The following is a 12,852-nucleotide window of genomic DNA, read 5'->3' on the forward strand; positions in this document are numbered from 1 at the left end:
GCAAGATTTATTTGTGGCAGAAATGTGGAAGATTAATCTTAAACTTCTGTAGCTGGGAAGTTCCAAAAATATGGGGGTCCAAGAGAAAATTTCTAACAGAACTTATTTAAGACAAAAAGATCACTGATACTTTAATAAAACCTTTCAAAATGAGAGAGAGGATTAAACTGGGAAAGAGATGAGATGCAAATACTTTTAAAAAACAGATTAAAACAATTATGTACATTAATTGTTTACTCACCAGCTCTGCTCTAGTAGAGCTTTCCTAGGCATATAATGCCCTATCAATCCCACAGCAGTTAGAGGATCTCATACAGAATACACTGCAATGACTCCATAGACCCTTAGGCAATTCATTTGGGTTTTAGGATTGGATAAGCTCTCTGGTTGTTCTGGTAAGACTAACAGAGAGCATTCCAAATTATGCTTTATTTGTTTAGCAATGAATATTATCATGAGAAGATGGTTTTTAAAAGAAAAATACAGAAGAGAAGCCAAAACAAAGCCAAAAAGAAACAAGCTAATTTTGTCACGCATTTATATATAAATACCAACAGTAATTTGAGCTAAATCTACGCAAAGACTTTCTCTTTCAAGCCAAATTATAACCCAAGCCAAATTATATCCCAAGCAAACTGTTCCCAAACAATGCACAAGTCGTCAAGTGTTTTTGCTTAAAAAAAATGAGTTCATGTTGTAATTATCTAGGCACAAAGAGATGAGTAAAAGCTAGGACTTTTTTTTCTCCATTGTTTTTACAGACCCTGCAAAAGTATGTTTCTTACTTAGCTCACCACTAAAATAGATTTTGATCCAGAGTATTTGATTTAGCTCTGTATATTTCGTGACTTTTGTTAGTTTGATTTAAACACTGTTACACAATGCAGGTTTTTACATGGTTTATGGTTTGACTGTGAGGCATTTATGATGCAATAAATACTGGTTGTATTGTTGGATAGAGGATTTAACAATTGAAAACAGAAAACTGATGGAAATGGATGGATCAAGTCTAGCTAATAAAAGTAGTATCTATAGTTACAGACTGTAGCACAGCTGAAGCTAAAGTCAATGCAATATATACTGTATGTTTAGCTGATAATGGGAGCTTGAAGGGAAAGCCACAAGCAGTGTTTAATAATGCTGGATTTTGTGTGTTCAGTGGGAGCATGTTACGGCATCAGATAGGGAACACTGACAGGGTCATATAAGAAGCTGCCAATAAAATATGGTGTATCAGGGTCAGAAACAGCATGGGAGATGGCTGGTTGAGGAGAAGAGTGGCAGGAGTGTTTTCTCCTGTGTTTCTTTGGCTTGTGTCTTGATGCCCTGCAGAAAACAACTGGAGGGAACAGTGTTGTTGGGGCCCTTTAGACAAGAGACTCCCCTGGTTAGATATGGGGGGAGCACCTGCTTTGTTCCAAGTCTAAGACTTGTCTAAGGACTAAGTGGCTTTGGCTACATCCGATATGGAGAGAGAGAAGCTGGCCTCAGCCCCCTAGGCTGGGTCTTCAAAGTGATGATCCTCAGCATGGCCGCTGGTGTCCCTCAAGCTCTGGACCTCACAGCACTTTCCCACAAGTGCTGATCTCCAGGCTGCTGCCTCACACAGCAAGTACTACCAGAGGCCATGGGTTCCCAAAGGCCTCTGTGTGCCCTGGTCACAGCAGTGGTTGGATGTCTCCAGCATTCCAGTGTCTCTCTGCTCAGGCAGACCCAAGGTATCCTTCCAGCTAGCTCCTTAGGGAGTCTTTATGGGCACAGGTCCTCACTGTCACACTCTGGGAGGGGATGAGCAAAAATCTTATCAAATGCTTAATGGAGTGTCTGCTACCACCGCCTGGGCTACTGGACTATTGTTCTCCAATGCGCTCCTGAGCTCCACAACTTTCAGTGAAATGTGAAGCTGACTTATCTCCCAATTTAAGCCAATGCCAGTAGAGGCTGGTGTAGCCCATCTTTGCTAAGGTTTTTTGGGTGGCTGGGATACTGTGAGCAACTTGAGATAAAAAGTCACTTTCCTGTTTTCACTGCTTGGCTCCCTGCCTTGCTTCCTCAAAAGAGAAGTTATGCTGGCAGGTGTGATGGAGAAGTGACAGAAAGGATACCTGGACATCTGCCCTTGCCTCCTCTACCCTAGTGTTAGATTATGAGCCTTGACATGACTGGGCTGCATCAGCACAAGGTGATGGGAGAGGGGCATGATTAGCACCTTGTTTAGTTTAATTTTAAACCCAGCACTCTAGTGGCAGAGGCCGGTGACACCGTGCTTTGCCTGCATCACTGCATGCTGTGAGCAGGCCTGCATGGTGCACAGTGGCTGACCAGGCTCTGCTGCTCTCACAGCTGCTTTTAACTGCATCGTCACTGACTGCAGTTGGGAATGTCCCAGAACAAAGATGTGCACAGACATAGCTCAAGTGAGTTTGGAGTCCTGATTATGAGCACAGCTGACTTTTATCTCCTCTCCTAAGTTTCCCCAACCAAAGGATGTCCTACCTTACTGTAGGATATCCCGTCAAACACAGAGGTGATTTCAGCTGGAGATGACACATTGGCTACAATTGGGTGGGAAGAGAGCAAAGAGTCATCCTTCAGTACAGGAAGCACATCCTCAATTAAAACCTGTTCAGGCTGAGAAAAAGAAGACATTAGAATGGAAACAAAGGCAGGAGTATATGCCTACTTCTCAAATAAGTAGCTTGAACTTCAACTTCTCTAGGCAGTTTGAAATAGAATGAAATTTCATGCCTCTACAAAGGACTTGCAAACTCTTGCTTTATATCTGAGAGGGGAGAGATACAATTTCTCCTTAACTAAGAGAAATTGCCTTTTTCAGATCCTGTTTTCCTGTGTGTATCGTAACACAGACACACCCATCCCACCCTCCCTTGCTCCCAGTAGGGCAAAAAGAGTAGCCTGTGTTACCAATTTCAGAAGTGTGACAATATTTACAAAGCATCTTGGTCTCCTCTTGGAAAAGAGGAGCTGGGTAGGAAGGGAGGGAGGGAAGAAGGAGGCAGGGTTTCTCACCCCAAGGCTTAAATGTTTTTTTAAATTATTTGTATTTTTTAAAAAGATTAAGTAGCCATCAGTTAAAATCCCCTTATTTCCTAATCAACATTGACCAAAACAGACTAATATTCAATTTAGATTTTCTCTTCTAATACTCACTAGGATAGCATTGAAATGTCTTAGATCTTAGATTAACACAATATCTAGATAAAAATAAGGCTTTTATATTTTAAACTCAGTAATTAGATTTTTTCTCACATAGGACCACAGATCTTCTACTTTAAAGTGTAAAAATAGGCACTGCCTGCTTCTAAAGTCACTAGGCTCAGGAGATAGTAGATTTTAATAGGTTCAACCTACACAAAACCTACTCTGCTCCCTTCCACTGGCATATGTTGTGTATGTCTTAGCACCCAGAACCTCACTACACCTGGACAGCTGGGGAAAATATGTGTGCTCTCTGCCATCACATCTGTTTGGGAGGGGAGGAAGGAAGGAGTAAGAAAACTCCCTTTATTCACAGAATATAATGCCTATTTAAGGTCAACTTCTTTGCAACCCCCTTAAAGCATCTGGAGCTGGCACAGTTAGCACTTTGGCTATCCACTGTCACTGCCTATTTTTGTACTGTACAGAACAGAGATTGTCTGAGTTGGAGCATTAGAAAGGACACTTACAATGCTGGCAGGAGCTGAATGGAAGTCCACTATTTTCCTTGATAATAGCTCAAGCTGTGGAGACAGGCCCAGGTTCCCAGCCCTTACCAGATCAGATAGCAATCCTAAGTACCATGAAGACAGTACAGCCCAACTAAATAAATACAGGAAGATCTCCATCTTTCAGAGTTAGACCTTTAAGCAACAGTGCAAAACTGTTAAGGTTCTGTCCAGAACCCACCTAGGTGTTATTTGCCATAATAACTGAACACTTGACTCACTGGTTAAAAAAGAATGACTCTTCCCTGCAGACTGAAGCTTCACAAAGTTTACTTTGACTAGCTGCAGACCAGAACATAGGTAGGTGAAAAACTTAGACCAACTTTTTCTTTATGTTGCACCACACTATGTTAGTTTTCTATAAATATACTTTAGGTCTTCATCATCCTCATCTAAATTTTACTCCCTTCCAAAATGTTCCTCCCAGCCCTGCCAACCCTCTACAAGGCAGAAATAATTACCATTTTCCAATCTGGTTCTGTTGCATTTACTCCCAGGAACTCAAAATAACTGGCAAATCCTTCATTTAGCCACAAGTCATCCCACCAGTCCATGGTTACAATATTTCCAAACCACTACAATTATAAACATAAAGATATAGGTTTAGATAAATAGTACATGTACATTTCAGTATCTCCCATCTGCATACAGAACATTGATTTGCTTACTTTTCTTCCTGCTGCCAGATGAAAATTATCATAATTCTGGGGTTTGAATAGGAATGAAGGCCTTGCCTTGTGTTAAAACACCACTTTTATTATAAAATTACATATTACTCAGGAGATTGCTAATGATTCATGTGCCACTGAAAATATTTTTAGTTTCTTCCTCTTGATTTGATGATTTCTGCTTTTAAGGATATGTTTTCAGACAGCCGCCACAGTGTATAACTGTTCTTGTTTGACTGCCCAAAAGAGACATCTGCACACATAAATTAGTTTCTCTAAGACATTTTAGACAGATTTTCATAAACTGGCTGACAGTCTGGGCCCAAGCATCTAACTTCCTGAGAAAAATTCCAAGGCAGTAGTCATAGTATTTTAAAGCTCTGACAGGGATCTCTTTTAACATGATATTTTGCAATCAGATTTTGAGCACGTGTAGAAGATGCTGAGATGAAGTTAATGACAGTATTTTCAAGATTAAAATGTTGTGACTATATATTTGAAACACTGTAAAAGTGACTCATGTCCTAAAATATACCTGATGAACGAGCTCATGGGCTATCACAGCAGCTACTCTCTGTTTGTTGGATGTGGCTGACTCTGCAGGATCATACAGCAGGTTTGTTTCTCGGTATGTGATCAGCCCCCAGTTCTCCATAGCACCCGTCCCAAAATCTGGAATAGCTATTTTATCTGCATTAAAAGAAAGAGAAAACAATTACCACTGTATCCTTTAAATCAATTCGTTTTTCCTCTCTCTGTGTATTTACAGCCTGTTTTGCTTACCAATTGTGACTCTGGCTTACTACTGTGGACTGCAGGCTATGATCTGTGCTCAAGAAAAGAACTGGCCTAAAGCAAGTGCCCCGGATCTACTGAGATTAACAGAGGTAAGATCAGTTGCACTGGCTGAGGATCTGTCCTGGAACGTGATGCTATGCCATCTCCTGGGAATGTGCATATCATACATTACTAAATTTTGGCTCCAGAAATTAATACTATTGTCTGGGGATGTGCTGTAGGCAGTAAACCTCCTGAAACTATTTGTAGAATAATGAGGCATGACATTGTTTGTCACACTGTTGTATTAAAAATATTTATTGACACGTTAACTGAACTAAATCCCCCATGCAGTGAACAACATCTGCTTCTACGCCTGGCAATTTGTGGGGGTCACTCATTTATGGTCAGTAATCAATACAGGTTTAAATGAGAATTGCAGACTCAACTGAACTGGCATTTTTTTCTGCAAATAATGACCACAGGCTTTCTATGTGGGTTAGTGAAAAAGTAAAGATGGATTTAACACTGAATAGAATGAAAACTACTCACCCCACTCCAACAGAAGAAAGGAATTATTTATTTTAAATTAAACAACTTGATTACAGAATCAAGCTGATAGTTTGGCAAGGGTTTCAATGACAGAAGGGAGAAAGGTAATGACAGAAGCCATAAATCAATGTGAAATACAATATTTAAATAAATCATTATGCAGAAACATATCTGATTCATCAGGTTTGAACTGAATAACTTATAATAATAAAGGAACAACATGGCAAGTCAAGGTTAGGAATCCAACAAATAGACATTCTGGGAAAAACAGTCTAGAATCTACAAAAGTATCATTCCTGTGACACTGCTAACCGGAAGATACCAGTCCATCCTGTCACACAGACAGGCCTTTATCCAGATGCTGCCATGGCAATGTCATCAGGCTTTCATGACAGTGAAAGTTTGAATATAAAGCACAGGTGAGATATAGTACCTATTATTACGGGGGACCAGTGTGTGAAAGAACAACATATTGTACTAATTTCCCTAATTCAGTTGTCATTGACATGCAAACATATTTACAGTAAACTCACATGCTGTTTTGAAAGGAGGAGGTAAAAGTCTTTTGTTAAAGTAACATGGGTTAGCCTGATAGGTACAGGTACAAATAGCCAACAAAAGGTTTGCACAACATTATTAATTGTCTTCAAAGTTTTGGGGATTTTTCCCCCCTGTATTGTCTTGACTTGTTTGCAGCTAGTAATTTTCCATCCTTTTAATTTAATGAACTAACTGAATTACCTCTTTGAAGGTCTTAGTAAGGAGAATTTCCAAAACTCTGATTGCATTCCCAGCTTGATTATTGTGCATGTTAAACTGTGTGAATCAGATGCAGAGTCCAAATATCTCAAGCTAAAGGATGCCCACTACCATCTCTTTGCTTGTTTTGTAACCATGGGCAAAATTTGAGAGCGTGCCTGCTCTTATTTAGTCTCAGATCTTTATTTAGCCCAGCAGTAGAAACTACAAATTAGATGCTGGACTACATTCATCTTTTTAAGACGTGGATACACACCCACTTTGTACTAAGGTTAATAAATAATATGACATACTCTCTGGCAGTTTACATCTTCACTTATCTTACTGCTGACTTTTGTCCAGAAGTTCATATGGAAGTGGTACATATTTTTCTGAAACTTCTGGCTCTGTTTTAACTCATGATGGTCCTTTGCTGATGACACCAATGCTTGCCTTGATTTTCCACAAGATGCTTTAAAATAAACATGCCAGCACCAGTTCTTCAGTTCAGTAAACTGAACTGTGAGAACTGGCAATAAAACAGTGACTGAGACCAACTCATCCATCATGACATTTAGAAACATCTTGAACTACCTTGGTACAGTTTTAAAAGATCCTGACAAAATATCAGCAGTTAGCAACCAAATGCTTTCATGCTGTTTTCCACCAAAGCACAGAGATCTGTAGAAGCAACATAATCATGACACTGAACTAACAAAATAAAAAATATAAATGTTCATAGTTACCCAATTTTGGAAGAGAGTAGCTCAAATTAAAGTACTGTTCAAAGAAGTCGAATACAGTTTTTGTTACATTTGCTGCATATTCTGCCGTGTGTATTTGCTGTTGCTGGACATAAACTCTCAGCTGTAAAATACAGAGAGACAATTAGAAAAGTTTTCAGTTAAGAGGAATCAGGTGTCTGACACTGAAAAGGCATTTAGCATACATACCAATAACACTGCAAGTTTTCTCTGAGACTGATTTGAATGCTGAATTCGGTTCCCTAACACATATATTCAACAAAGTTTTTCAAGCGTTGTACATAAGAGATACCAAGCCAACACGTGCACACTTTCCACTGTTTGTCTGAATTTTAAAATTGGCAAGACCCATATCCAGAAGCTCGCAGTGGCCAAGCCTCAAGCAGGGCCTGGTTACATACCAGCCCCTACTTCCCCATGGCCTGGTGTTCCCAAGGAGGAAATCTGGGCAAGCACAGTCAGAGGGGATCCACTTGTTCTGAGCAGTTCACTGATCTTGACTGATCTCATCAGATCAATCTTCAGCAGCACATCTCTATTGAAATGTGTCAGAAGCCCATAGCACCTTATTTTATTCAACTTCTTTGTACCTTTCCTATGTATACTATCATCATAGTTTCCTCTTCTTGCATGTTTGAAGACCTCAAACCCACGACAACCATGCATTTACTAGATCTGTGACCCTTCCCAGACATGCTGTCCCATGCAGGTTGAGTGGCTGTTTGAGAAGGACCTTGGGCCACACAGCCACAGCTTTGATGCCTTCTGGGCTGCTGCACCCCGGGAAATCATAAGCAAAAATCAGTTCTCTCTTTTATGACCAGGTGAGTCTGCGAAAACTGGCATATTTGGTAGCCCTGGCATGTTTGGTGTGATGAGTCACCATTTCTGTGTTCCTACTGTATATATGAATGCAAAAAATGATGTGTTGAATGTTGACCTTTCTATCACTGAAACCTGGTGCCTGGTACCACTTTGGCTATGGCTGTCAAGCAGTAGGAAACAAGCTCTGGAGAACTAGAATCTTATGGCACCCATGCCCATTATGAGGAGGCCTGTAACTTGAAAAAACTTTTCAGAAGTTATCTTCACATTGTGAAGGCAAAGTTTGAGCTCAGAATTCAAGGAGCCTTTTGGGGATCTTTCCCTCAGTCTCTCTGTCCCGAAGCCTGTTGGAGCTGTATGTAGTCTGTTCTCTTCCCCACCCCTGAAGATCTCCAGTGTGGATGAGAGATTTCTATATGCAGTGAAATTTCTGGTTTTAGGGAAACTGATCTATCTCATTTTGCCACCTCCATGACTCTTATGAATGGGACACATTCATCTGCTGCACTGGTGTGGCTTGTTTACTCCTTCAGTGCTGTCTTACAGCCAGGAGTTTAGGGCCCAAGCTAAGCAAAGGACCTGGTCTATTCCAGGAACTCTTCTGGAGCCTGAAAACACATTGATTTCAATACTATAAATTACACTTCCTCCAATGAGAGGGGAGGATGGGCAAGTGTTCAGAAATAAAGCTGGAAAAAAAAACAAAAGAAAACAAAAAACACCCCCAAAAAACTAGACAAAAAATCCCAAACAAAACCAAAACAAAACCAAAAAAAGCTTATGAAATTCAAACAGGAATACATTCCAGCCAGGGGATTTCCCCCTGGGTCAGTTTGCAATTACAATCTGCAATTTCCACTTCTGTAAGCTCTTTACCCAATTTAGCAGTCTTCAGTCCCCTAGCTGATCCATATTAATGGTTTCCAAAACCTTCAGCCTGCACTAGAACTGACTTGGTGTTTCATTTGTATAATCTCCTCTGTGATTTTTCCAAACCAGACATTTAGTAGCTGACAGGTAATCAGTTCAGGAGCATTGATTCCAGCGTGGGCACATTTCCCACCACTCCTTTCATTAATGTCTTCATTAGGGCTTTCAGAGTGAACAGCAGAGTTTTTAAATAATTTACTGTGTCATGTGAGCTGTATGCTCTTGCTGTTGTTTATGAAAGTAATTTATGGATCAAGTGGATACTTTCTGTTGAATGAGAGATTTATTGTTAGAAATTTACACAGCAAACTATGGAATGTTCTTTTCAGGGGTTGGTGAATCTAAATACCTTTGTTCAGCTGGTCTTCAAAGTTCTTGGACAGGAAGCCTTGGAAAGGCTATAAGAATAACTTTCTATATATATGATTAAAAACCCTAAAGATAGTCTGGTTTCCCTGGGGAGAAGATAATTTTTAGTGATTGATCTTCCACATGTATTTTATATTTGTAAAACTATGTCCATGTTAAGAGAAAGGAAAGTTATTATTTTAACCTCACTTAAACCCCAAGTTTTCTAGTGCAGGCAAGTCCTCAGACATTGTTTAGTGAACAGCATTAATAAAATATGTAGTAACATAGGCCTGAATTATAAGATGTTTCTTCAGGCAACCCCTGTACTGAATCAAATACCCCTGCATCTACACACATGCACTTTAATTACCCTGTTTCAGTGAACACTCCCTTCTATTTAGAAAAGCTGCAACCAGTCAGGAACATTGTGGGCTGTACTGTTTTGCTTGGGGAAAAAAAAATATTGACCTCAGGACCATAGTCTGGAGCATGGCATGGACAAGTAGTAAATGTTTAACTTCTGCATGTAGAAAACAGTGTTACACACTTCTTCAGTACATTTTTCCCTACTGCACTATATTCTGCAGAAAAATCTAGAAAAATTTTGATTTTTAAAGGAACTGAACTATAGAGTATATCTAGTGAGACCATGTAGTCAAGGTCCTGTCCCTGATAATGAGTGGACCAGCTATGCTGAAGAGCAGTTGGTTAACAAAATTGTGTGACTGGATGGCCTAAAAATGTACTCCTATGAATTACTTGGCCAAACAGCAGAGAACTAAGAATATCTCAAACCAGGCTCCATTTGCTTGTCTAAGTGTAATTTAGCTTTAGTTATTTGTCAAGTAAGAATATAAGCATACAGCATGACGCTAGCAAGGGCACAGAGGGAGGCCTCAGCACAGTCCTGTGACAGGAAGTCTTTGCTAAGAGCTGAATCAGAACTTTGGAGATTTCTACAAGATAGATTTTAAAATCAGTGAACAGCTTTCAGTAGGGAATGATTTGATGATCTTTTTTGGTTAAAGAAACTAAGGAAGAGCTAACTTGCTAAGGAAATAGTAGAATGACTGGGGTTTTATTCTAGATTCCCTGTCCATTTGTGACATTGTCTCCAGAAATCAAAGAAACCACTGCCAGCTCATGTCAACGACAAGACCCTGTGTTACATAACAGGAAAGGAAGGGGAAGAAGCAGGGGCATACAGCTCTAGAGATCATTCTCTGTATCAGATGAAAAAAATATCTAAACCAATAAACAATCAACAGCAGGTTGAGTATCCCAAATTGGGTTTAGGCTAAATGAGGAGTTTCTGCTGAGGGGCAAGTTGTATTTCGGATTTCAGTTTGTGATTCAATGCAATGTCTTGTTATCTCTTTATGCCTGATCAGCTACACCTTCAGGAGATTTGAATCTAAGCAAGAAGTGGATTGGCCTGCCTACTGCATCTAAATGAAGGAGCTATTTTAATTTAATAGGTTCAGATTCAAACCTATTTGCTTCATTAGGGGATCAACCAAATATCCAAATGTTTAGGCAGACACTATCACTTCTATACTTATTTTTACAGAACTTATATTGGGCAGTTGCCTGTTGCCACTGTGGTAAAATAAAGCAAGCCAGTACATAATGGCACATAGCACTGTAGTCCTATGTCTCAACAGCTGTAATAATATCAAATGCAATTTTAACTCACAGAAAACTATAAAGTATTTGTATTCATGGCCTGGGACTCTCTTGTACCCCCTAACTTGTACATTACTTCAGGCACTAGGCTTCAAGTCAGGGATGAGTTTGGAAAGAGTGTTCCTTCCTCACCTGTGTGCTCATATGGGAGGTACTAACTGGGATCTAACAAAGATGGGAGACAGGGAAGGACTGCAAAACACTCTATGTAATCCAGGTCAGAGGGACCACTGTGAACACATAATCTGATAAAATAGGCTGCAGAAAATATGCTACAGGAAAAGGAAAAATATGTCCTTGTTTGAATAAAAAGAGATTTTTAAAGAAAAAATGCAAATCAAGGCACATCTGTCACCTGAACCACTTTCAGGCTGCAGAAGGACTTACAGGTTTTCCACTTGCGGATGTTCTCTCTACCCAGGTAAACTGGTGCACTGCAAAGCATACCAAGTAAGTGCTCATGGGAACTGACTTCTCAAAAGTTGTTTGATTCCAGCCATCACCAAGCTGTACAGTTCGCTGCAGAAATGCAAAAATAATCAAATTGATTTTTGAAATTGCAAATACATGCATAAGAGTACATTTGTATGAAGACTGCAACTGCATAGGAGCAACAAATCACCTCTCCAGGTCCACCTCTTCTGGCATTTCATTGCTGAAGGCATGAGAACAGACAAGGTATTTTTCTTCTGCAATACATGAAATGCTACTTTGCTTTTTTGGCACTAAAGAGGTTTACCTTGCTCTAATTTTCATCAGGGATTTGAAATCATTCACATGAACCGAAATTTTGCCAACAGGAGTTTTCTGGTGTATGCTGTGTTTTGTTCTTGCAATAGTTGCATAAAATAATATCACTTTGGTCAGAGAGGGGAAGAGACTGAATTCTCCCCTCTTTTAATACATGCATCATGTATTTAAGTCAGGATGCAGAGATGCTACCTGGGATATAGACCAGTCTAATCAATCTATCCTGAAGTAACTCAAATACAAATGAATGGTGGGTTAGGTTATTAGGCGGGTTGCCTACATATACATAAAATTTAATGCTGATCATAGTTTTTATTTACCAAATCAATTTTAAAATTTCCTGATTTTCTTAGATGGTATTTCCTCTAAGTTTGCTGACAATACTAAATAGGAAGGGGTAGATACTGATGTCTTCTTTCCCATGACCAGTGACAGAACTTAAGGAAATGGCATGAAGTTGAGTTGGGGGAGGTTTAGGTTTGATTTTAGGAAAAGGTTTTTCGCCCAGAGGGTGAAAACTGGAACAGGGTCCCCAGAAAAGTTGTTACAACATCAAACCTGACAAAGTTTCAGAAGCATTTGGACATTGCTCTTAGGGATGTGGTGTGACTCTTGGGGTGTCCTGCACAAGGCCAGGAGTTGGATTTGATGATTTTGATGGATCCCTTTCAACTCAGCTTATTCTATGATTCTATTCTAAATATATATTTCTTCTATTCCTTTTCTGCTATAGTCTAAAAATTTTTGTGCTTCTGACTCGATGACTATATAATAGAACAAAAGCCAAAAACATAAAAGATGTTAGCCTTCTAGAGATACAGTGGTTCATGAGATTTGTTTGTTATAAACACAATATAAATAAAGCACAGACAGTTAATATCACAAGTAATATGACTCCATGAACAAAACCACATATTCACAGACATATTCATAGCCTCTTTTCAAAAAGGTATTCACAATCTAATTTTCCATTATTTTACCCATTTTGACTCTATTTTGATATCTTCTGTGATTTCAACAAAGTCAGGACTTCAGTGGAAAAAAATTTGAAGAAATTCTAGTGAAAAATGAATGTACAAGATT

General features: G+C 39.4%; 1 protein-coding gene across 1 annotated transcript in view; it reads right to left on the reverse strand.

The window, feature by feature from the left end:
* Positions 1-12,852, reverse strand: part of ENPEP (glutamyl aminopeptidase) — a 33,275-nt gene that overhangs the window by 13,270 nt on the left and 7,153 nt on the right. Inside the window, exons 3-7 of the mRNA XM_066549130.1 lie at positions 11,407-11,538; positions 7,210-7,330; positions 4,932-5,086; positions 4,190-4,303; positions 2,497-2,631 (exon numbers count right to left, since the gene is read on the reverse strand). Coding sequence (XP_066405227.1) covers positions 2,497-2,631; positions 4,190-4,303; positions 4,932-5,086; positions 7,210-7,330; positions 11,407-11,538 — 657 coding nt within the window. The remainder of the gene's footprint in view (positions 1-2,496; positions 2,632-4,189; positions 4,304-4,931; positions 5,087-7,209; positions 7,331-11,406; positions 11,539-12,852) is intronic.

Source organism: Molothrus aeneus, chromosome 4 (assembly GCF_037042795.1).
Source record: "Molothrus aeneus isolate 106 chromosome 4, BPBGC_Maene_1.0, whole genome shotgun sequence".
Classification (NCBI taxonomy): Eukaryota; Metazoa; Chordata; class Aves; order Passeriformes; family Icteridae; genus Molothrus; species Molothrus aeneus.